Source organism: Oncorhynchus masou, chromosome 3, assembly GCF_036934945.1.
Source record: "Oncorhynchus masou masou isolate Uvic2021 chromosome 3, UVic_Omas_1.1, whole genome shotgun sequence".
Taxonomy (NCBI): domain Eukaryota; kingdom Metazoa; phylum Chordata; class Actinopteri; order Salmoniformes; family Salmonidae; genus Oncorhynchus; species Oncorhynchus masou.
Genome location: NC_088214.1, coordinates 15,479,920 through 15,505,694, shown reverse-complemented (window position 1 = coordinate 15,505,694; position 25,775 = coordinate 15,479,920). Strand labels below are relative to the sequence as shown.

The 25,775-nt window shown below is 44.8% G+C and overlaps 1 protein-coding gene across 2 annotated transcripts in view; it reads left to right on the top strand.

The window, feature by feature from the left end:
• The first annotated feature begins 8,892 nt into the window (after nucleotides 1–8,892).
• The window catches only part of LOC135510981 (ephrin type-A receptor 3-like), a 209,480-nt gene continuing 192,597 nt past the window's right edge, over nucleotides 8,893–25,775 (top strand). For both annotated transcript variants that reach the window (XM_064932384.1, XM_064932376.1), the window contains exon 1: nucleotides 8,893–9,072. In XM_064932384.1, the coding sequence (XP_064788456.1) occupies nucleotides 8,964–9,072 (109 nt within the window). In that variant the 5' untranslated portion in view covers nucleotides 8,893–8,963. The remainder of the gene's footprint in view (nucleotides 9,073–25,775) is intronic.

Below are 25,775 nucleotides of genomic sequence, written 5' to 3'. Positions count from 1 at the left end.
ACACCAGAAACAAAATTGTAGACCTGCACCAGGCTGGGAAGACTGAATCTGCAATAGGTAAGCAGCTTGGTTTGAAGAAATCAACTGTGGGAGCAATTATTAGGAAATGGAAGACATACAAGACCACTGATAATCTCCCTCGATCTGGGGCTCCACGCAAGATCTCACCCTGTGGGGTCAGAATTATCACAAGAACGGTAAGCAAAAATCCCAGAACCACACAGGGGGACCTAGTGAATGAGCTGGGACCAAAGTAACAAAGCCTACCATCAGTAACACACTATGCCGCCAGGGAATCAAATCCTGCTGTGCCAGACGTGTCCCCCTGCTTAAACCAGTACATGTCCAGGCCCGTCTGAAGTTTGCTAGAGAGCATTTGGATGATCCAGAAGAAGATTGGGAGAATGTCATATGGTCAGATGAAACCAAAATATAACTTTTTGGTAAAAACTCAACTCGTTGTGTTTGGAGCATCCAAAGAACACCATACCTACTGTGAAACATGGGGGTGGAAACATCATGCTTTGGGACCAGGACGACTGATCCGTGTAAAGGAAAGAATGAATGGGGCCATGTATCGTGAGATTTTGAGTGAAAACCTCCTTCCATCAGCAAGGGCATTGAAGACGAAATGTGGCTGGGTCTTTCAGCATGACAATGATCCCAAACACACCGCCTGGGCAACAAAGGAGTGGCTTCGTAAGAAGCATTTCAAGGTCCTGGAGTGGTCTAGCCAGTGTCCAGATCTCAACCCCATAGAAAATCTTTGGAGGGAGTTGAAAGTCCGTGTTGCCCATTAACAGCCCCAAAACATCACTGCTCTAGAGGAGATATGCATGGAGGAATGGGCCAAAATACCAGCAACAGTGTGTGGAAACCTTGTGAAGACTTACAGAAAATGTTTGAACTCTGTCATTGCCAACAAAGGGTATATAACAAAGTATTGAGATAAACTTTTGTTATTGACCAAATACTTATTTTCCACCATAATTTGTAAATAAATTCATTAAAAATCCTACAATGTGATTTTCTGGATTTTTGTTTCTCATTTTGTCTGTCATGGTTGAAATGTACCTATGATGAAAATTACAGGCCTCTCTCATCATTTTAAGTGGGAGAACTTGCACAATTGGTGACTGACTAAATACTTTTTAGCCCCACTGTATATAAACATAAACTGAAAGGGGCCTCAGAAAAGAAGAAGCCAATGCTCCAAAATTGACATAAAAAAGCCAAACTACAGTTTGCAACTGCACATGGGGACAAAGATCGTACTTTTTGGAGAAATGTCCTTGGGTCTGATGAAACAGAATTATAACTGTTTTGCCATAATGACCATTCTTATGTTTGGAGGAAAAAGGGGGAGGCTTGCAACCCGAAGAACACCATCCCAACCTTGAAGCACGGGTGTGGCAGCATCATGTTGTGGTGGTGCCTTGCTGCAGGAGGTACTGGTGCACTTCACAAAATAGAAGGCATCTTGAGGGAGGAAAAGTAAGTGGATATATTGAAGCAATCACAAAGCCCTGACCTCAAGCCTATAGAAAATGTGTGGGCAGAACTGAAGAAGCATGTGCAAGCAAGGAGGCCTACAAACCTGACTCAGTTACACCAGCTCTGTCAGGAGGAATGGGCCAAAATTCACCCAACTTATTGTGGGAAGCTTGTGGAAGGCTAACCAAAACATTTGACCCAAGTTAAACAATTTAAAGGCAATGCTACCCAATACTAATTGAGTGTATGTAAATGTCTGATGCACTGGGAATGTAATGAAAGAAGTAAAAGCTGAAATAAATAATTCTCTCTAGTATTATTCTGACACGTCACATTCTTAAAATGAAGTGGTGATCCTAACTGACATAAGACAGGGAATTTTTACTAGGATTAAATGGCAGGAATTGTAAAAAACTGAGTTTAAATGTATTTGGCTAAGGTGTATGTAAATGTGCGACTTCTACTGTACCATCAATTTCTATTGGGCACAAAATAATCTGAAACATAACCAAAACAAACAGAAAATGCATCCAGGAATATGGGACCAAACACAAAACTTTAGACTACTTTAATACACAGGTAAGTGAATTGGATCCAATACTTTTGGTCCCCTAAAATGTGTACAAAATGTACAAAAAGTGATGTAGTTTCAAAATGGTTCACCTGATATGGATGACAATACCCTACAATTATAGCTCTGCACTTTAACCTCATAGTCATTGTATCATTTCAAATCCAAAGTGCTGGAGTAGAGGCAAAACAACACCAAAATTGTCACTGTCCCAATACTTTTGTATCTCACTGTATTTTGTAAATGTTTTCATTATCTGTTTTTCCATGTATGAATATGTTATTCAATGTGTTTTAATGTGCTAATAGCCTTAAAGCCAAATTCATTGTTTAGTTAAAATATATAGATACTGCATATCGTAAAATAGTGTCCCCAGGAGGCCGTGCATTGAAATTCTCCTTCCTGCGATTACAGGAAGTGACTTAATTGGGGGTCTTAGTTGCGGTTCCGAATGGTTAAAAAGTTTGAATCTTCCCAAATTGTATATATTTGTGACCGTGGGACTGGCAATGAAATTTGAATTCAATCAAACAAAAAGCATTATTGACCTTCATTGGACACAATGGTCTTGCACTTCAAGAAACTAAGAGCCTTGTTATGAATTCTTAAAAGGATTCTGAAGAAGATATTGGACTTTTTTTTAGATTGACTAGAAATGCGAAATTGTCTGTGTATGTCTGCCTGCCTGTGTGCCTGTGTGCCTGTCTGTCTGTCTGTCTGTCTGTCTGTCTGTCTGTCTGTCTGTCTGTCTGTCTGTCTGTCTGTCTGTCTGTCTGCCTGCCTGCCTGCCTGCCTGCCTGCCTGCCTGCCTGCCTGCCTGCCTGCCTGTCTGTCTGTCTGTCTGTCTGTCTGTCTGTCTGTCTGTATGTGGGGAGACAGGGAAAGAAGGGGGAGAGAAAATGGAGTGGTGAGGAGAGAGAGAAAGGGGGAGAGTGAGGGAGGGGGAGAAAGTGGAAAAATAAGGGAGAGAGGAAGGATGGGGAGGAGGGAGTGAGAAAGAAGGGGAGAGTGAGGGAGGAGAAGAGAGAGGAAAGTGAGAGAGGGAGATGAAGGTGAAGGAGGGAGTCGGTGAGAAAGGAGAGAGGAGAAGAGAGGGTCACAGAGGAGGGAGAGAAAGAGAGTGAGAGAGATGAGGGGAGGGAAAGGCAGGGGAAAGGAGGGAGATAATGGAGGGGGAGGAGGGAGAGAGACAAGGGGAGAGTGAGGAAAGGGGAGAGAGGGGGGAGGGGGGAATGAGGGATGAGAGAGAGGAGGGAGAGGAGGGAAAGAGAGATGAGAAGATGTGGGGGATTTAAAGAAGTTAGGAGAGAGGGAGGCTGGAGGAGAGAGAGAGAGGGAAGGGGGAGAGTGAACGAGAGGGGAGAGAGAGACAGAGGGTGAGAAAGGGGAGAGGGTGGAGGGGTTGAAAGAAGGGAAGGGAGAAAGATGATAGACAAGAAAAACATCAACCGTGTGAAACTCATCTTTGTGTCTCAATGCAGAGAGAAAGAAACAGTAAAACATGTAATAATAAAAGTTATGGTGTCTCTATTGCCGTGACGTGTGTTTTGTCCTATATTTATTTTGTATTTTTATTTATTTTTTAATCGCAGCCCCCGTCCCCGCAGGAGGCCTTTTGCCTTTTGGTAGGCCGTCATTGTAAGTAAGAATTGGTTCTTAACTGACTTGCATAGGTGATCAAATTCAAATGAAACAAAAATATGAACGCAACATGCAACAATTTCAAAGCTTTTACTAAGTTACAGTTCATATAAGGAAATCAATCAATTTAAATAGATTCATTAGGCCCTAATCTATGGATTTTACGTTCCTGCGAATACAGATATGCATCGGTTGGTCACAGATCATATTTAAAATAAAGTAGGAGTGTGGATCAGAAAACCCGTCAGTATCTGGTGTGACCATCATTTGCCTCATGCAGCGCAACATATCTCCTTCGCATTGAGTTGATCAGGCTGTTGATTGTAGCCTGTGGAATGTTGTCCCACTCCTCCTCAATGGCTGTGCAAAGTTGCTGGATATTGGTGGGAACTGGAACACACTGTCGTACACGTTGATCCAGAGCATTCCAAACGTGCTTAATGGGTGACATGTCATGTGAGTATGCAGGCCATGGCAGAACTTTAAGCTTCCAAGAATTGTGTACAGATTCTTGCGACATGGGGTATTATCATGCTGAAACATGAGGTGATGGCGGCAGATGCAATTGTGTTAGTTGTCCGTAGCTTATGCTAGCCCATACCATATCCCCACAGCCACCATTGGGTGGTTGACATCAGCCCGGTACAGTTGAAACTGGGATTTATCTGTGAAGAGCACACTTCTCCAGCGTGCAAGCGGCCATCGAAGGTAAGCATTTAATCACGATTACGACGCCAAACTACCCTGATTAGTACAATCAGCATCCAGATGAGCTTCCCTGAGACAGTTTCTGACAGGTTGTGCAAACCCACAGTTTCATCAGCTGTCTGGGTGGCTCGTTTCAGACGATCTCACAGGTGAAGAAGCTGGATGTGGAAGTCTTGGGCTGGCGTGGGTACACGTAGTCTGTGGATGTGAGACCAGTTGTACGTACTGTCGAATTCTCTAAAAAAAACATTGGAGGTGGCTTATGGTAGAGAAATTAACATCTGGCAACAGCTCTGGTGGACATTCCTGCAGTCATCTTGTTTCTCATGCTCTGAGAGTCTTTAAATGCCTTTTGGCATACTCCAAGCCGGCTGTCATGTGCATTTTACTCAGCAGTGGCTTCCGTCTGGCCATTCTACCATAAAGGCCTGATTGGTGGAGTGTTGCAGAGATGGTTGTCCTTCTGGAAGGTTCTCCAATCTCCACAGAGTACCATTTCTCAGGATGAGGCCCAGATGCAGACACGTGAGGCCGATGGTTCAAGTCTCATATATTAAATGAATATACAGGGGTAGGCAAAAAGAAGTTTGAGGACAGGCAGGGTTCGTAATCCTGGTAATAGTTGGCAGACGTAGACAGCAGGCAGGCTCAGGGTCAGGACAGGCAAAACCGGTAGTAACTGGGGAGTCTAGACCAAAAACCAGTAAGAGGAAAAAACTCAAGAAAGACTCTGGCACAATTTGACGGGACAAGACGTACTGGCAACAGACAAACAGAAAATACAGGTATAAATTCACAGGGACTAAAGGGGTAAAAATGGGAGACACCAGGTGGGGGGTGGAGACTAGCACAAGAGAGGTGAAACAGATCAGGGTGTGACACAGGTAGTAAACAGTATCAGCAGTGTATGTGACGAAAGGGTCAAGGCAGATTGTCTGGGTAGCTATTTGGTTAACCTCTCGCTAGCGTCCCACCTCGACAACAGCCAGTGAAATTGCAGAGCGCCATATTCAAAACAACAGAAATCCCATAATTAAAATTCCTCTAACACAAGTATTATCCACCATTTTAAATATAAACTTCTTGTAAATCCAACCACAGTGTTCGATTTCAAAAAGACTTTACTGCGAAAGCACACCATGCGATTATGTTAGGTCAGCACCTAGTCACAGAAAACCATACAGCCATTATTCAGCCAAAGAGAGGAGTTACAAAAAGCAGAAAAATAGATAAAATTAATCACTAACCTTTGATGATCTTCATCAGATGGCACTCATATGACTTCATGTTACACAATACATGTATGTTTTGTTCGATAAAGTTCATATTTATAAACAAAAATCTCAGTTTACATTGACGCGTTATGGTCAGAAATGTATTGTCTCAAACAAACATCTGGTTAAAGTGCAGAGAGCCACATCAAATTACAGAAATACTCATCATAAACATTGATAAACGATACAAGTGTTAAACATAGGTATAAAGATACTCTTCTCCTTAATGCAACCGCTGTGTCAGATTTCAAAAACGCTTTACAGAGAAAGCACACTTTGCGATTATATCAGGTCTGCACCTAGACACAGAAACGCATACAGCCATTTTCCAGCCAAGGAGACTGTCACAAAAGTCAGAAATAGCATTAAAATTAATCACTTTGATGATCTTCATCTGGTGGCACTCCCAGGTCTCCATGTTAGACAATAAATGTTTGTTTTGTTCGATAATGCCACTCTTTATGACTAAATACCTCGTTTTTGTTTTGTCCAGTAATTCGAATGCTTAAGATGCGTGCACTAAGTCCAGATGAAAAGTTTTTTTAAAGTACAAAAAAAGTTAGTAGAAACATGCCAAGAAGTTTAAAATCAATCCTCCGGTTGTTTTTGTCATAAATAATCAATAATATTTCAACTGGACAAAAGCTTCGTCAATAGGAAAGGAGAAACAAGAAAAAGCACAAGATCAAGCACATGGCTGATGAATGGAAATTTCCACTGGCCACTGATTGAAAGTGCTGTATCTCCCTAATTCTTCAGAGTAAACGCCTGAAACAATGCCTAAAGACATGTAGAGGAAGCCATAGAGACCATGAACTGGGTCCTAAGTCTTTGTATAGAAGATAGGCTTTCAATGGAAAAACAGCATTTCAAAATAATAATACTTGCTGGTTGGATTTCTCCGGGTTTTCGCCTGCCATATCAGTTCTGTTATACTCACAGACATTATTTTAACCGTTTTGGAAACTTTAGAGTGGTTTCTATATTAATTATATGCATATCCTATCTTCTGGGCCTGAGTAGCAGGCAGTTTAATTTGGGCACACTTTTCATCCAAAATTCTGAATGCTGCCCCCTATCCTAGTGAAGTTAAAACTATTTAACTAACTATTGAGCAGTCTTATGGCTTGGGGCTCGAAGCTGTTCAGGGTCATGTTGGTCCCAGACTTGGTGCATTGGTACCACTTGCCGTGGGGTTGCAGGGAAATCATTATATGACTTGGGTGGCTGGAGTCTTTGACCATTTTTAGGGCTTTCATCTGACACCGCCTGGTATAGAGGTCCTGGATGGCAGGGAGCTTGGCCCCAGTGATGTACTGGGAAGTAGGCACTACCCTCTGTAAGCGCAGTCGGAAGCCAAGTAATTGCCAAGCCAAGCGGTGATGCAGCCAGTTAAGATGCTCTCAATGGTGAAGGGGGGAAGAGGCGTTGTCGTAACCTCTTCATGACTTTGTTGGTGTTTTTGGTCCATGATAGATGATTATTGTTGTGGACACTGAGGAACTTGAAGCTCTAAACCCGCACCACTACAGCCCTGTTGAAGTGAATGGGGTCGGCCCTTTGTTTCTATAGCATTGAAGGCAAGGGAAGCCAGCAAGCATTTGCCCTCCCTTGATAAAAGAATATATAAAAATGTGCAAATCAGCATTTAGCTAAACTGAGTGAGCTTAACTGTGAATGGTCCTGGCGCAGCAAAACAAGTGTCGTACGAATCCAGCTTGGATTTTAGCGTCACTCCTATCAAATCCCATTGAGAGCATGTCATTGACAGAACAACTTGAATTGTTGCATTTTGTTGTGTTGTTGTCCTCCGATGGCAGCTAGCTAGCTAAAATGGGCCCTTTCCTAAATTAGCCATGGGTGGAAATAGATATTTGGACTTCCGGTTTTACTTAATTGTCAGTACTGGCCAATGATTACAATGGTGATTCTGCACCAACCATTAATTCATACATTGTTGTGTCCCCGGCCTGAGAGGATGGAAGTTTCATATGTAGTTAGATGAAGGCTAATGTTAACTAGCTAACATTATCCATGAATGGAAGTTAGAGAAAGTTAGACAAAGACAAATAAAAGGTGTACTGTATGACAGAGTGATAGACCGTTTCAGCAACATGAAAGAGGAGGAAAGAATTGGTGTTTCTCTACAAGTAGCATGAGACAACATGTTTTTTCTACTTGCACAACGTGCATGCACACACACTTACACATACACACACAAATCAGAACCATGGACAGTCACATCATATTTAGCTTATGTTGATTGGACTAAACCGTTTTTGGTACATTTTAGTTGTCACTGTATTAGACTAAGCAGAGGTGATTTGATCATGTTGAAATGTTGAAGTTGAAGTTATAGTTGGTGCTATAATATTGGAGGCAACTTTCTTTGCTACTTGCGGTATCTCTCTGTGGTTCTAAATCAATAGTTATATAGTTGTCCGAAATGTCGGAAACATTAACTTGCTTGACCATGCTGTAGGTCATGTAACTGTCTATTACTGTACATGCAATATGCATTGCCGGACTTGACTGGATAGAGGTCGCTATCCGGTTTTGTGATAAAAAACAAAGGTTTGGTTGAATGTATTATTCCACAATGTCTTCTTATTGTCTCTGACTTTAGGCCAATATATCACGGTCGCACATGACATAACATTTCATAGAGCAAACAACGGAATAATCACGACACATAGGTTGTAATACGGCTTCTCCAGTGATTTTATTCACGCACCGCTACTGCAAGGCTAGGCTATGCATCGAGTCTCTAATGGTCATAAAAAAAGCGTTAACGGTCCAATCAACAGTAATAGACACCAAGGCTATATAGGGGCTGTTAGTCCCAGATATTCCATGGTAAAACCATCGCCCCATATAATTAACTTTCAGCCATACATTTTCAGTTGGATTCAGAAACAGGAGTCATGGTCATCTTTACGCAAATTGGAGCATTCCTTCGATATGCGCTCTCCAAACGTCCGAAATTCAGTGATGAGGATCTCAGTCCTGCGTGTGCCCTTTGAATAGTTTGTGTGTGTGTCACGACTGCCCGGGTTCTCGCACTTCGACACCACTCAGGGCTCGCCAGTGGTTGACAGCGCGTAGTTCGCGCTGGACCCTCCTTCTCGTCTCCTCCTCTTTTTCCCTTCTCTCTCTCTCTCTCTCTCGCTTTATCTCTCTTTTCCTTCTTTCCTCTACTCCGCTCATTCACGAGGGCTCGCTCACCAACTCTATACGAAACAGGGATGCAGCGAGCGCAAGGCGCAGCCTGAAAAATGGCACGAGTCTTCCCTGGGATCTATCCATCCCTTTTCATTTTCTCCCCCTTTCTTTTTCACGCGTTTGCGCCATGTAAAGGCTTACGGAATTACCCGGAGAATGAAGGTAAGAGAGTGGTTAACAATTTTTTAGGTTTTGACTTGGTGATTTGAACCGCGGGGGTTGTTGCGGTGTACAGTAGGTGGAAGGCGGGAGCCCCCGTTAGTCCACGGTGGACGTAATGGTATAGAGTCGCTTCGTTAAGTTCACTGACGGTGTGGTCGGTATGAATCATGCATAATGTCAGCTAGGGCACGGAAAGCCGTGTAGAAGCATGGGAAACTGTAGATTCTTCATGAATCACGACATTAAATTTGTATAGCATCGAGGCAATGCTTTGGAGATATATGTGGAGGCAACATTGTATGCGCAGGAGAAATAAAGAAATACTTTAACTTCAGAAGCACAACTTATAGCATTTCTTGTATTAGTCATTGGGTTGGGTTGAAGACACATTTGACCTTTAAGACACATTCAACTTGTATGGGTTTGATAATAATAATACTGATATTAGGCCTGATAATGATGGCACATTATTTTCAAGTAAGGGCTACTGGTCTACGCTACAGCAGTGTTTCAAATCTGGACTAAGCTAGCAATTACAGTAGATTTGTCACACATGGCTGCTGGGGCTCTCTCTTCCTTATTGTATTAACATTGATATGCCTACTCAGCTCAAAATTAGAGCGGACCATTTGCTGAGTAACTACTCCCCTCCTAACTACTTAAATGTAGATCCGCAAGCACAGGGTTTGAAGAGATTGTCATATGGGTGAAATTCTATAAGCACTGTCTTTGAGACATATTTGATCACACTGTGGTTTGATCATGTAATGCTTTTCATGCGTTATGTGTGCAGTTATTACTAATCAGTTATGAATTGACTGTCCAGTTGCTTGATACTTTCTTACAACTGTGATATGACATAATCTGACTAATATTCGTAGTGAATTCATTTTTGTGAAAGTTCTGAGTTTCGAAGCACTTCCCAAGCCTTCCTTTCTCCCGTTTAGTGGCGTGTCTGTGACTGGAGCAGCCGGTACTCCGTAAGGTGTTAGAACAAAGCTTTCGTATTGGACGTGTGGAGCTATACGTCCTATTGGCAAGCTCACCCCCCCTCCCTCACACACACACACACACACACACACACACACACACACACACACACACACACACACACACACACACACACACACACACACACACACACACACACACACACACACACACACACACACATACACACACACACACGCGCACACATCCACCCTGGTGATGCCTCCTGTGTCAGCTGCTTTCATATGAATTTGGGGTTTTAACCCTGTCCCAAATGCTAACCCTGTGTGTGTAATCCCATGGATCCCATGACTCTGGAACAGAATGCGTGTTCGATCCCAGTCGTGCACACTGGATTTTTATTTGAGGTTATAACCCTATCCCAAACCTCAACGTAACCATTCGGAATGAGTACCTAAACTTAACCCATAATGTGGATGAAAGTCTAATTCTGCTGTGAGAGCTTGTTGGTTGAACAGTGTCGTTGCAGTGAAGTGAAAGAGAATATCAGTTGTGTTGTGTTGTGTCTTTGATTGTATGTCACACACACACACACACACACACACACACACACACACACACACACACACACACACACACACACACACACACACACACACACACACACACACACACACACACACACACACACACTGTGTAGTTCATACTGTACAGTCCCACTCAGGGGAGAGGAAGGCAGCAGGCACCGGAAACAAAAGACACAGCATGAGAAAAGACAACACAGTGTTTAAAAATTCATCAACTGACTTCTACGCATGATGAAACCTACTGGAAGCGAAGGAAACCCATGCTGATTTAGATCAGGGGTGGGAAACTCCAGTCCTCGACGGCCTGATTGGTGTCACACTTTCTCCATCCCTAGCAAACACAGCTAATTAATCAAATAGCATTCGAAACTGAAGATCATGATTAGGTGATTATTGGAGTCAGGCGTGTTAGCTGGGGGCAAAACTGTGACACCAATCAGGCCCTCGAGGACTGGAATTGCCCACCCCTGATTTAGATAAATGTTTGTTTGTGTTGTGTGTGTGTGTGTGTGTATGTGTGCGTGTGTTGTTCTGTCCTGTATATCTTGATGATTCCAAGACTGAAGGGAGAAGGCAGGTCATAGGCCGTAGGTAAAGCAACACTGACACTCCGTTGATGTCAGTATCCTGCTGTCACCCTCTCATCCTCCGACTAGTGGTCTAATTTGCAACTCCAAGTACACATAGTGGGTGTGTGTGTGTGTGTGTGTGTGTGTGTGTGAGTGTGTGAGTGTGTGTGTGTGTGTGTGTGTGTGTGTGTGTGTGTGTGTGTGTGTGTGTGTGTGTGTGTGTGTGTGTGTGTGTGTGTGTGTGTGTGTGTGTGTGTGCTGCTTTCTGTAGGCAGTATAATCCAATGAAACCTGTTTTCAGAGCCAAAGTACTTTCTGCTTTGTCTTTCCTTGCGGCAAATAAAAACTCTCTCTCTCTCCCTCTCTCTCTCTCTCTCTCTCTCTCTCTCTCTCTCTCTCTCTCTCTCTCTCTCTCTCTCTCTCTCTCTCTCTCTCTCTCTCTCTCTCTCTCTCTCTCTCCCTCTCTCTCCCTCTCTCTCTCTCTCTCCCTTTCTCTCCCTTCCTCTCCCTTTCTCTCCCTTTCTCTCCCTTTCTCTCCTCTCTCTCTCTCTCTCTCCCTCTCTCTCTCTCTCTCTCTCTCTCTCTCCTCTCTCTCTCTCTCTCTCTCTCTCTCTCTCTCCCCTCTCTCCCTCTCTCTCCCTTTCTCTCTCTCTCTCTCTCTCTCTCTCTCTCTCTCTCTCTCTCTCTCTCCCTCTCTCTCTCTCTCTCTCTCTCTCTCTCTCTCTCTCTCTCTCTTTCTCACCCTTGTTATTTTTCTCTCTCTATCATTCTTGGCTCTCGTGCTGTGATTGCTCGCTGAGCAATTGCTCTGTGTGTGTTTGTGTTATTGTAAGCTCCTGCTGAGGCTAATAGAGGTGAATATGAATGTGATGACATGTGATTAGTGGTTTGATTTGGACTGAGGGGAAATCCTCCAGGCCACTACAGTGAGAGTGACAGAGAGACCTAAAATATATTTCTGTTTATTTATTTTCCCTTTTGTTCTTTAACTATTTGCACATCATTATAACACTAGAGCATTGGGCCAGTAACTGAAAGGTTGCTGGATCGAATCCCCGATTCTGCCCATGAGCAAGGCAGTTAACCCACTGTTCCCCGGGCACCCGAAGACTGGGATGTCAGTTATGAGGGGTTGGGTTAAGTGCAGAAGACACATTTCAGTTGAATGCATTCAGTTGTACAACTGACTAGGTATCCCCCTATCCCTTTTCCCTAGACATAATATGACATTTGTGTATAATGAACTGTGTATAATGTTTACTGTTCATTTTTTATTGTTTAGTATCTATTTCACTCGCTTTGGCAATGTAAACATATGTTTCACATTGTCAATAAAGCCCCTGAAATTTTGAGAGAGAGAGAGAGAGAGAGAGAGAGAGAGAGAGAGAGAGAGAGAGGAGGCAGGTGTAGTGACCATGTCAAACAGCAGATGGTGCTTCAACTCACTGTCACTCCCTGCCCTGAGGGGAGACTCACACAGGGCGCTCCATGGGCCGGTTGAGCAGTACACAACGTTTTGGAAATATTCAGATAGAAATATATTATGTAGAACAAACATGCCTCTCTGACATGTGCAATAAGAAACTACATTGTCTCTGTTCATGGCCTTTCTGTCTGCAGCAATCAACAACGTTTAGCTGCTGAACGTGGCCCTGGTGACTATGATTTCAGGGTCAAATTCACTAGAAACCAAACAGAAGCAAACAGGGAGGGACGACCTCAACTTGTCCAATGAGAAATGCTTGTTTCTATGGTACATTTCTATGGTATGCAATAATGAATATGGCCCACGTGTTAACGAAGCATACCGTGAATTATGCTTAGTTATGCTGTTTGTATATTTCATTTAACACCAGCAGAATGTACACCAGGATGATTTGAACTTTGACCAAGCACCAAAACGGCCTGCACTACATAGATTAATGGGTTAGTTCTGCTAGCTTGAACTCCCTGCTTAGTGTGCTTCACTGGTTTTAAATGATACTCCCCAGACACATACAAACACGTGAATGCACACACACATGCACATTCCCACAAGCAATCACCAGTATGCTTATTAGTGCCGATGCAAGCATATGTAAAAGAAACACTTGTACACACACACACACGTCTCAGGTTCCTGGGAAACCGTATTCATGAGGGCAGAGGTCGTCTGTGGTTTAATTGCTTTAATCTGTAATAGTTGTAGTTATTGGCAGGTCTCCCCTCCTTGTAACAACCGTGCCCTTGGACAGATCAGGACATTGATCTTCTCTCTTCCTTTTTCTCTGTCTTGATTTTCCTAATTCTACCCTCATTCTCTATCTTCTTCTTCCATGCCTTCCTCTGTTTCATTCCCCCATTCTCTCCCATTCATTTTTACCATACCTCTCTTCTTTCTCTGTCAACTAATTTTACCTCTTTCCAACCTTCTCTCACTCTGACTCTATTTCCATCATTCTCTCTTCCTCCTCTCTCTCCACTGCAACTGACCTGTCCCTCTATTTGCTGTATTACAGTTTATTAGGAGCCTTGAGCTTCAGGAAGGCTGCGGTAATGATATGTAGCCACATAGAGCTTACAGGTCTCACACACACACACACACACACACACACACACACACACACACACACACACACACACACACACACACACACACACACACACACACACACACACACACACACACACACACACACACACACACACACACAGCTTCCCTGGCCTGACTGTTAGACATTTTGCTCCGTTTCCCTCGTCTGGTACACCCTCTCACCCCTCTGTCGGTCTTACCCCCTCTCACTAGAGGTCTTCCCAAGTGCAAAAACTTTGACCCATTTTGAAATGGACCCGGGGCTTTCCTCCATAATATTTATAGAGACCCAGTCCGAACGGACCCAATGACAACCAGATCCGGCCCTGTATAGACCCGGGCCTGTCCAGATCCAGTCTGATCCAATCCAAGTGAGGGAAGAAGCAGATTTATTTAATACGTTATTCACTGAAGCTGTTATTGGACACACTGACGGTGAGAGGAATGAACGTGCTAGTAGTGTTTGTGACTGTATGTGGCTGAGTGGGGTGATGAGGAGAGAGAGAGAGACAGCAGCAACCAAGTTGACTCACACTAGTTACTAACTTCTAGCTGCCAAGCTAGGTTATTTATCACCTAATCGGATTACATAGTACCTGTTTTGACTAGCTAGTTAGAGAAGCTAGCTAGTTAACATGGCTAGTTAGCTACCTAGCTGGGTTGGCTAATTGAGGCTACATAGGTTGCAGTTACAACAACAACTCTATTCAAAGTGTTAAGTAGCAGCCTACCTGTTGGTTCTTTGTTTTTGTAGCCTGTCCTTCTCATTACATTTTTAATTCCATCATTTTAATTCCATCTTCCATTGATCTCCTAACTTGCTTGCCATGGCAAGTGATAAGAATGGTGCCGGAGGGAATGGCTGCCATTTTACGGGCTCCTAGACAATTGTGTTACTTTGTTCGGGGTTTTTCTGCGATGTTTGTAACTCATTTTGTACATAATGTTTCTGATACCATTTCTTATGACCGAAAAGAGCTTCTGGATATCAGAACAGCGATTACTTACCTCGAACTGGACGAAGATGATGTGAAGGATATACTGCTGCTCCCGGACCAGGCCCAAAACCCAGTTGTTCTCATGAATAGGAGACACCCATTGAGGGGATGCAGGTCCGGGAGCCTTGTCAGAATTTGTTGGCGTGTGGGTAACCCACCTCTACCATATGTCCTATTGGCCAACGTGCAATCATTGGAGAATAAATTGGATGAGCTCAATTCAAGACTATCCAACCAACCGGACATAATATCTTATGTTTCACCGAGTCGTGGCTGAACGACGACATGGATAATATACAGTTGGCTGGGTTTTCCGTGCTTCGACAAGACAGAACACCTACATCCAGTAAGACGAGGGGTGGTGGTCTGTGTCTTTTTGTCAGTAACAGCTTGTGCATGAAATCTAATATAAAAAGTATTGTTTGTTCTCGCCTGATGTAGAGTACCTCATGATAAGCTGTAGACCATTCTATTTACCAAGAGTGTTTTCCTCTATAGTTTTCATAGCTGTCTATTTATCACCACAAACCGATGCTGGCACTAAGACCGCACTAAACGAGCTGTATAAGGCCATAAGCAAACAAGAAAATGCTCATCCAGAGGCGGCACTCCTAGTGGCCGGGGACTTTAATGCAGTAAAACTTAAATGTGTTTTACCTAATTTCTACCAGCATGTCACATGTGCAACCAGAGGAAAAAAACTCTAGACCAACTTTACTCCACACACAGAAATGTGTACAAAGCTCTCACCCGCCCTCCATTTGGCAAATCAGACCATAATTCCATCGTCCTGATTCTTGCTTACAAGCAAAAACTAAAGGAGGAAGTACCAGTGACTCGCTAAATATGGAAGTGGTCAGATGTCAGATGCTAAGAGCTGCCGCTTTCAAGGAGCGGGACTCTAACCCTAACGCTTATAAGAAATCCCACTATGCCCTCCAACGAACCGTCAAACAGGCAAAGTGTCAAGACAGGTTTAAAATGTTATCCTACTACACCGGTTCTGATGCTCGTCGGATGTGGCAGGGCTGGCAAACTATTACGGACTACAAAGGGAAGCCCAGCCACAAGCTACCTAGTGACACATGCCTACCAGACGAGCTAAATGACTTCTATGTTTGCTTCGAGGCAAGCAACACATTAGCGTGCATGAGAGCACAAACTGTTTCGGACAACTGTGTGATCACGCTATCCGTGGCAGATGTGAGTAAGACCTTTAAACAGGTCAAAATTCTAAAGGCTGCAGGGCAACATGGATTACCAGGATGTGTACTCAGAGCATGCTCTGACCAACGGGCATGTGTCTTCACAGACATTTTCAACCTGTCCCTGGCCGAGGCTGTAATACCTACATGCTTCAAGCAGACCACCATAGTCCCTGTGCCCAAGAACACCAAGGTAACCTGCCTAAATGACTACCGACCCGTAGCACTCATATCTGTAGCTATGAAGTGCTTCGAAAGGTTTGGTCATGGCTCACATCAACACCGTCATCCCAGAAACCCTAGACCAACTTCAATTCGCATACCGCCCAAACAGATCCACAGATGATGCAATCTTTATTGCACTCAACACTGCCCTTTCCCAGCTGGACAAAATTAACCCATACGTTATAATTGTCTTCATTGACTTCAGCTCAGCATTCATCACCATAGTGCCCTCAAAGCTTATCACTAAGCCAAGGACCCTGGGAATAAACAACTTCCTCTGCAACTGGATCCTGGACTTCTTGATGGGCCGCCCCCAGGTGGTAAGGGTAGGCAACAACACATCTGCCACACTGACCCTCAACACGAGCGCCCCTCAGGGGTGCATGCATAGTCCCTTCTTGTACTCCCTGTTCACCCATGACTTTGTGGTCGGGCATGACTCCAACACCATCATTAAGTTTGCCGACTACACGATGATGGTAGGCCTGATCACCGACAATGATGACACAGCTTATAGGGAAGAGGTCAGAGACCTGGCAGTGTGGTGCCATTACAACAACCTCTCCCTCCACGTGATCAAGACAAAGGAGCTGATCGTGGACTACAGGAAAGGGAGGGCAGAGCATGCCCCCATTTCACAGGGCTTTAGTGAAGCAGGTAGAGAGCTTTAAGTTCCTTGGTGTCCACATCACCAAGGTCCAAACACAGTTGTGAAGAGGGTACAACAATGCCTATTCCCCTTCAGGAAACTGAAAAGTATTGGCATGGGTCCTCAGATCCTCAAAAAAGTTTTACAGCTGAACTATCTAGTGCATTGTGACTGGTTGCAAAAAGCTCCTGAACCTCTACGGGATCGGTGTCCCCCCGCGGGACGGTTGAGCTAACGTGCGCTAATGTGATTAGCATGAAGTTGTAATTAACAAGAACATTTCCCATGACATCGACATATCTGATATGGGCAGAAAGCTTAAATTACAGTGAAATAATAACATGCTATTGTTTGAGGTGACTTCACAGTTATGAACTTGAAATTGTAATAATGAACTAAGTAGGCACATTTGGGCAGACTTGATACAACATTTTGAACAAAAATACAATGGTTCATTGGATCAGTCTAACACTTTGCACATAAACCACTGCCATAAAAATCTATATTGCACCTAAGCTTGAATAATACATTGTGGCCTTTCTCTTGCATTTCAAATATGATGAAAAAATGTATTTAAAAAAACATGTTTTTTTCTATGTATTATCTTTTAAGAGATCTAATGTGTTATATTCTCCTACATTAATTTTACATTTCCACAATATGCATATCCTTGCTTCAGGTCCTGAGTCTGAATCTAACAGGCAGTTAGATTTGGGTATATTATTTTCAGCGAAAATTTAAAGAAAGGGTCTGATCTTTAAAGCCATAAGACTGCCGAACAGTTAATCAAATGGCTACCCGGACTTTGAATGACCAGTTCAAACACACTCATCTTCAATTCCCACCCCCATATCCCTCTTCTTCTCCTCTATTTTCCTTTGTCCACCTCTTCCTCCCGCACTTTTCTTCTTTCTAGCACTCTCTTTTCTCCACTTCTATTCCTCCTGTCTCTCTCCATTTTCCCCTTTCTTCATTGCTGGCCTTTTATTTGTCTTAATTGAAGTGGCCTGTTTGATGCCTACAGGATGCCTACAAGTGGCCTGTTTGATGCCTACACCCCTCCAACCCCCCACCCTTTTTCTCTTCTTTCCTCCAGTAGTGTGTAGTGTGAAGGGTGCCCAATGCTGTGGGTCTGAATGGCAGTAGTAGTGGGACTGTAAACCAACACCGTGGGACTGATTTGGTTTGGCTTCTATGGGATTTCAGGCTCAGGCGTTTATTGCCAATGCCCTCTCCTCTTCACCCACCCTCATTTTCATCAATGGTTACCCTTTCACCTGCTCTTTCTTTCCTTTCTTTCTTTCTTTCTTTCTTTCTTTCTTTCTTTCTTTCTTTCTTTCTTTCTTTCTTTCTTTCTTTCTTTCTCAAGCTCTCTCGTTCTTTTACCCCTTAAACATCTTTGATTCTCCTTCTCTCTCTTCTTTCTCTCCTTTTTCTCCCTTCTCTCACTCTCTCCTTCCCTCTCCTCCCCCTTCCCCTTTTCAACCGGTAGTCATGCTCATTATGATTTCAAGGTGATCATGTCTGTGACTGTGGCTATGCCATAAGAGCTGCTATTCAGCCAGTCAATCAATCAGTCAGCCAGTCAGTTGGTCGGTCAGCCGCTGAGTCAGCCAGCCAGTCAGTCAGTCGGTCAGTTGGTCAGCCAGCCAGCCAGTCGGTCAGTCATTCAGTCAGCCAGTCAGTCCGTCAGTCAATCAGTATGTGAAGTGGTGAGAACCTGTCCTGGTTTAAATTGGGATTCTCCATAGGTATCTAGATCTGTCTCTTTCCCACTATCTCCTATTTGACACATTCATCCTCCACTCCCACTGTGTAGCCGTCCGCCTGTTCGCAACTCATTATTCTTGCCCAATTTACCTTCCGGTGACCACTGTCTGTGTGATAGCTCTGAGACAGTTTGTGTGTGTGTGTGTGTCAGGGTTCTGTTGGGGTCTGTCTTGAGTTGACCTTTCTCTGCACTCTGTTGTTTTTCCAGACGTTTCGTCTGAGAGAATGTAAGTGCTTGTTCCCCATAGATAATCTGACACACACATGCACACTGTAAAACATTACTATAAGAATGTATTAAATCTATTATCTCTGTCTGTACTGTAGCCAGGGAGGGCACAAACGCCAGCATTGTCCATTACTTCAGAATCCGGGATCCATTAGAGCAGAGGAACGGTCACGTGATGTTACATCCCCTAGACCAGAAGTGAGTATTCCATTTATTGCTCTTCCTGTTACTCTTTTTAGTTCCCATCACTCTGGCTGACTGTCCCTCATGCCATGTGTCTACAACTTTAGTGGATTCTGGCGCTACCTGTCTCCATCCTCATTGCCCCTGGGATCATGCCATTTACGTTTTTTTTCCGGTGCTACACCACTGCGCAGACTCATCTACCCTCTGTCAGAGGCTAAGACCCAGGCCATGGAGGACTACATTCAAGAGGCACTCCAACAGGGTTTCATCCGCAGGTCCATGTCCCCTGGGTCAGTTGGTTTCTTCTTTGTGGCCAAGAAGGAGGGAGGATTACGCCCATGTATTGATTACCGTGGACTGAATGACATCACCATGAAGTATTGGTAACCTCTCCAGCCATCGAGCAGCTCCACGGGCCCCAGTTCTTCACCAAACTGGACCTGCAGAGTGCCTAGAATCGTATTCGCTTCCGGGAGTGGGATGAGTGGAAGATGGCGTTTAGCACGATGTCTGGTCATTACGAGTACTTGGTTATGCTCTATGTCTTAGCCAATGCTCCGTCAGTGTTCCAGGCATTCGTCAACGAGGTGTTCAGGGACATGCTTGGATGTCAGGTGATTGTGTACATCGATGACATCCTGATCTTCTCAACCAACCTGGAGGGTCACATCACTCACGTTCGAGCAATCCTGGAACGCCTCTTGGCTAACCATTTGTTCGTCAAGGGGGAGAAGTGCCAATTCCACCAGAGGGCTGTCTCCTTCTTGGGTAGATGCAGTAAGGTCATGGCCAGTCCCAACCACCATCAAGGGGTTTGCCAACTTTTATCTTTTAACTTCAGCGCCGTCGGTGCCCCTCTCACCTCCCTCCTCAAGGGTGGGTCTCGTAGGTTGGTTTGGTCTCCAGCAGCCGACGAGGCCTTTCGTCTCCTCAAGGGGTGTTTCACCTCCGCCCCCTTGCTACACACCCAGATCCCACGCTACCTTTTGTAGTTGAGGTAGAAGCATCGGAGGTGGGTGTGGGGGCAGTTTTGTCACAAAGACAGAGAGACCCACTAAAATTGTATCCTTGTGCTTTCTTCTCCAAGGAAACTGTCCCCCGCAGAGAGGAATTACGACGTCTGCGATTGGGAGCTCTTGGCGGGGAATTTGGCATTAGAGGAGTGGAGACACTGACTGATGAGTGCCAAGGAACCATTCATCATCCTCACCAACCATCGGAACGTTGAGTACATACGGACAGCGAGGAGACTGAATCCGTGCCAAGCCAGGTGGGCCCTCTTCTTCGCCAGGTTCAATTTCACGCTGAACTATCACCCAGGTATTAAGAACATCAAGGCCGATACCCTGTCCCGTATCTACGATTCGGGAGAGGCTCCTGTCAAGAGTGCATCCTCCCGAGTTGTGGGTCCAGTGGTTTGGGACGTAGATGTGGACATCCGCCAGGCTCTACAGAGCCCGTACCCTGGAATTGTCCTCCCGCATGCATCTACGTTCCCACAGGAATAAGGATTGGCTGCTGACCTGGGCACACACTGCTGTCGTCAATGGACATCCAGGTATTTCTTGCACCATCCATTCCATCACTGATAAATACTGGTGGCCCACCTTGGTGCAGGATGTTAAGCGGTATGTCAACTCCTGTTCCGTGTGTGCTTAAACCAAGTCCCCCCGGAATGCTCCTGCAGGGAAGAGCCTGCCGCTTCCTGTGCCTCAACAACCTTGGTCCCACCTATCCATTGACTTTGTTACTGATCTTCTCCCTTCTGATGGTTTCAGAAGGTAGTGGATAGATTCTCCAAGTCATGTCGATTAATCCTTCTTCCTGGTCTTCCCACTGCTCTCCAGGTTGCTGAGGCACTTTTCCAGCAGGTCTCCCGACATTATGGCCTTCTGGAGGACATTGTCTCGGACCGTGTCCCCGATTTCACATCCCGAGTATGGAGGGCCTTCTTGGAGAAGCTCAAGGTCACTGTTAGCCTCACATCCGGGTATCGGCCTCAGTCTAACGGGCAGGTTAGACAAACCTTGGCATTACAATGGCCTTACTGAAGAACTCAGTGACTTTCAATGTGGCACCGTCATAGGATGCCACCTTTCCAACAAGTCAGTTCGTCAAATTTCTGCCCTGCTAGAGCTGCCCCGGTCAACTGTAAGTGCTGTTATTGTGAAGTGGAAACATCTAGGAGCAACAACATCTCAGCCGTGAAGTGGTAGGCCAAACAAGCTCACAGAACCGGACCACTGAGTGCTGAAGTGAGTAGCGCAGTTGCAACACTCACTACCGAGTTCCAAACTGTCTCTGGAAGCAGTGTCAGAACAAGAACTGTTCATCGGGAGCGTCATGAAATGGATTTCCATGGCCGAGCAGCCACACACAAGGCTAAGATCACCATGCGCAACGCCAAGTGTCGGCTGGAGCGAGTGGTGTAAAGCTTGCCTCCATTTGACTCTGGAGCAGTGGAAATGCATTCTCTGGAGGGGTGAATTACGCTTCACTACCTGGCAGTAAGACGGAGAATCTTGGTTTGGTGGATGCCAGGAGAACACTACATGCCCGGATGCATAGTGCCAACTGTACATTTTGGTGTAGGATCAATAATGGTCTGAGGCTGTTTTCATGGTTCGGGCTAGGCCCCTTAGTTCCAGTAAAGATACATCTTAAAGCTACATCATACAATGACATTCTAGACGTTCTGTGCAGTTTTGGGAAGGCCCTGTCTAGTTTCATCATGACACTGCCCCGTGTACAAAGTGAGGTCCATACAGAAATGGATGGTTGAGATCGGTGTGGAAGAACTTGACTGGCATGCACAGAGCCCTGAGGAGGTCAAAAGGGGGGTGAGTGTAACGGATGTGAAACGGCTAGCTAGTTAGCAGTGGTGCTCGCTAAATATCGTTTCAATAGGTGACGTCACTTACTCTGAGACCTTGAAGTAGTGGTTCCCCTTGCTCTGCAAGGGCCGCTGCTTTTGTGGAGCGATAGGTAACGATGCTTCGTGGGTGACTGTTGTTGATGTGTGCAGAGGGTCCCTGGTTCGCGCCTGGGTATGTGCGAGGGGACGGTCTAAAGTTACACTGTTACATGTGCATAGAGTCCGTGCAAGACAGTTAGTGCAAAAAGGGTCAATCCAGGGGGTCCGGGGAGACAGGTATTTAGCAGTCTTGTTTAGAAGTTGTTTAGAAGTCACTGTATGCTGCCATTACATGCTAAAGAGAAGAGGAGAGGCAAGGATCCTAACAAGATGGTGGACTAATTTACTACAGTGACTGACATCTCTAGGAGATCTAAGGGACGTAGAGACACTTACTACACAATATCAACCCTGTGGGTGACTGTTTTGACAAATATTTAATTTGGGAGAAAAACACCCCGCTACGCATCAAATAGACAGAGGGCACTTTGTCCAAAAGAAGTTTGCATTACTGTAGCTCGCAATATTGCATCCTTTACACTGGTTTGGGTACGCTATAGAAGAGAAGAGAGGAGAAGATGAGAGGAGCCCCAGCATGACGCAAGTTAGATCCTAATGTTCAAAGCTCTGCAGCCCTCCTCAATCCCTCCTTCCTTCCCTCCTCTCTTTCTTCACTCTTCCCTCCCTTCTCAATGCGTTACCCTGACAACACATTCCCCTGTTCAACTGTGCTTTCACTCGTTTAACTAGAGAAAGGAAGGGAAGGTCTGTGAGACGAAACCACCGTGTGTGTGTGTGTGTGTGTGTGTGTGTGTGTGTGTGTGTGTGTGTGTGTGTGTGTGTGTGTGTGTGTGTGTGTGTGTGTGTGTGTGTGTGTGTGTGTGTGTGTGTGTGTGTGTGTGTGTGTGTGTGTGTGTGGTCACTCATGATATACTCTTTCTGTGTGATGGGCTTATTGAGCAGTCTCTGCTATGTGGTATATGGTGTAGCAACCTGGACTCAGGTGTAGACATAACATAGTAAATGAAAATCCGTTAAGCTCAAATTAGAATGATATGTTACGTTTGTTATGTATTAATTAGTGGATGTTCATCAACTGTTTTGAATGATATGTTATGAATTACAATTTGTATGATATGTTACAAATTACAATTTGTATGATATGTTACATATTGCAATTCATACAATATGTTACGAATTTGCAATACGTATGATATGTTACAAATTCCAATTTGTTATGGCTAACGTTAGCTAGATGGCAAATGCTAATGTTAGCTAGGTGGCTAATGTTAGCTAGGCTAGTTGTTAAGGTTAACGTTAAGGTTAAGAGTTAGGATAAAGGGATAAAGTTAGGGGAAGGTTAACATGCTGAGGAAACTCAGCAAAAAAAAAGAAACGTCCCTTTTCCAGGACCCTGTCTTTCAAAGAAAATTCGTAAAAATCAAAATAACTTCACAGATCTTCATTGTAAAGGGGTTAGACACTGTTTCCCATGCTTGTTCAATGAACCATAAAAAAAGAGGCCTTTCTACTGACTCTGTAAAACACCTAAAAAAAGATACGTGCTCATCTGTGTGAGGACTGCAGATGTGGCCAGGGCAATAAATTGCAATGTCCGTACTGTGAGACGCCGACGACAGCACTACAGGGAGACAGGACAGATGATTGTCCTAGCAGTGGCAGACCACGTGTAACAACACCTGCACAGGTTCGGTACATCCGAACATCACACCCGCGGGACAGGCACAGGATGGCAACAACAACTGCCCAAGTTACACCAGGAACTCACAATCCCCTCCATCAGTGCTCAGTCTCAGATATTTTTGGTTATGGAAAAAATATTTCACAGCAATTTAGATGGTACAATGACTCTCTACACTGTACTTTCTTGTTTTGTGACATAAACTGAAATTAGGTGAACAATTCCAATTTTAGCAACCAGGAAAAGACAGAGCCATCTATCTTGAAACATTTACTATGTTACATCCAGTCTATGAGACCAGGCTTGAGGTAGGACTGTGTCTGTTTGTGTGTGTGAGTCTGTGTGTATAAAAGAGAAAGTGTGTGTGTCATTATTGTATTTATTTGTTGCTCTCCTCATTCTGTGGCACTGGCAGGGTATTCAGTGTGTGTGCATGTGTGTGTCTGTATCTGCTTATGTGTATGCTGATCTTATTGTGCAGTCTGGCATTTGGCAGGTCCATTTGATTCTTGGCAGGTAGATCAGAGCTCCTCTCTGCCCAGCCGAAGCAAAGGATTACAGAGAGAAGAGAGAGAGACTTCCCAAGGCAGCACCATTCAGCCACCCCTGGGAATAGTATCAACATATACACTGCCTCTGTGTTCATCAGGAAGAGCATAGAGGATGTTGTATCGGTCCCAGGTTCAAATGTTTAAACCTGCAATGCTTGACAATGTGTGTACAGGTGTTTATAGAGACCCCTCTGTCAAGAATGCTGTATTTCTTCTATATTTGAACATGATATGCCAGAAACCCCAGCTCTCATTGCAAGTCGTGGCTGGGATAACGTGGCATCAACATCCGCTCGGAGACTTTGTGGCTGTGGTAGTGACAACCCAACAGAGTCGGGAAATGTGAGGCTGTGGATGCCGATGTAATTACAGTTATGGACAAGATTGATGATAACTATATTCCATTTTAGCAACACTGTCTTCAGAACAGGTACTCAAAATGTTATACAATTTGTTCTACAAAGTGTTATGCAATTTTTATACAATTTTTATATTGTAATAAAAAATATCCACACTGTCAGCTAGAAAGGTAGCTAGCTATCTAATTTAGCTAGCTAACGTTACATGGTTGCTAGCTAAAAACTTAGCTACCGGGAACTCCCCTGCTTGGTACAAGATAGCAATATGATGATAGCTTTAGTACATTAGCTATCACACTTAAGTAAAAAAGCAGTGTAAAATATTAATTTTGACTATCATAGCTCTGCAATCATGGAAAATAACCTTTGTTTTGGCAAGTCCTTTGCCCTTCTCTGATTCCTATACTAGCGAACTAATAACATTACTGTTATGGCGGCTTGATTCTCGAGAGCCATGGCTATGAAGATGTATATGATTGTAGAAGTGTTATACTCAACTCTTCTGCATGAAAATCATTATGGTTTATACATAAAACCAAAACCATGTAGTGAACAATCCTAATAACTGTGTTGTGTACATGTTTTTTCTGTAGGATTCCAGCGTCGAAGAGCCGCAGACCGTCGAGGGGCACAGGCAGGACTGCAGAAAGAAACGGACAGGAAGACCTTGAAAGGGCTGCCCGACTGAAAGGAGAGGCCGGCCGACTGAAAGGAGAGGCTGGCCGACTGAAAGGAGAGTCCGGCCGACTGAGAGCAGAGGACGGCCGACTGAAAGCAGAGGCCGGCCGACTGAAAGGAGAGGCTGGCCGACTGAAAGGAGAGTCCGGCCGACTGAGAGCAGAGGACGGCCGACTGAAAGCAGAGGCCGGCCGACTGAAAGGAGTGACCCGGCCGACTGAAAGGAGAGGCCGGCCGACTGAAAGGAGAGACCCGGCCGACTGAAAGGAGAGGACGGCCGACTGAAAGCAGAGGCCGGCCGACTGAAAGGAGAGTCCGGCCGACTGAAAGCAGAGGCCGGCCGACTGAAAGGAGAGGCCGGCCGACTGAAAGGAGAGGCCGGCCGACTGAAAGGAGAGGCCGGCCGACTGAAAGCAGAGGCCGGCCGACTGAAAGGAGAGGCCGGCCGACTGAAAGGAGAGGCCGGCCGACTGAAAGGAGAGTCCGGCCGACTGAGAGCAGAGGCCGGCCGACTGAAAGGAGAGTCCGGCCGACTGAGAGCAGAGGCCGGCCGACTGA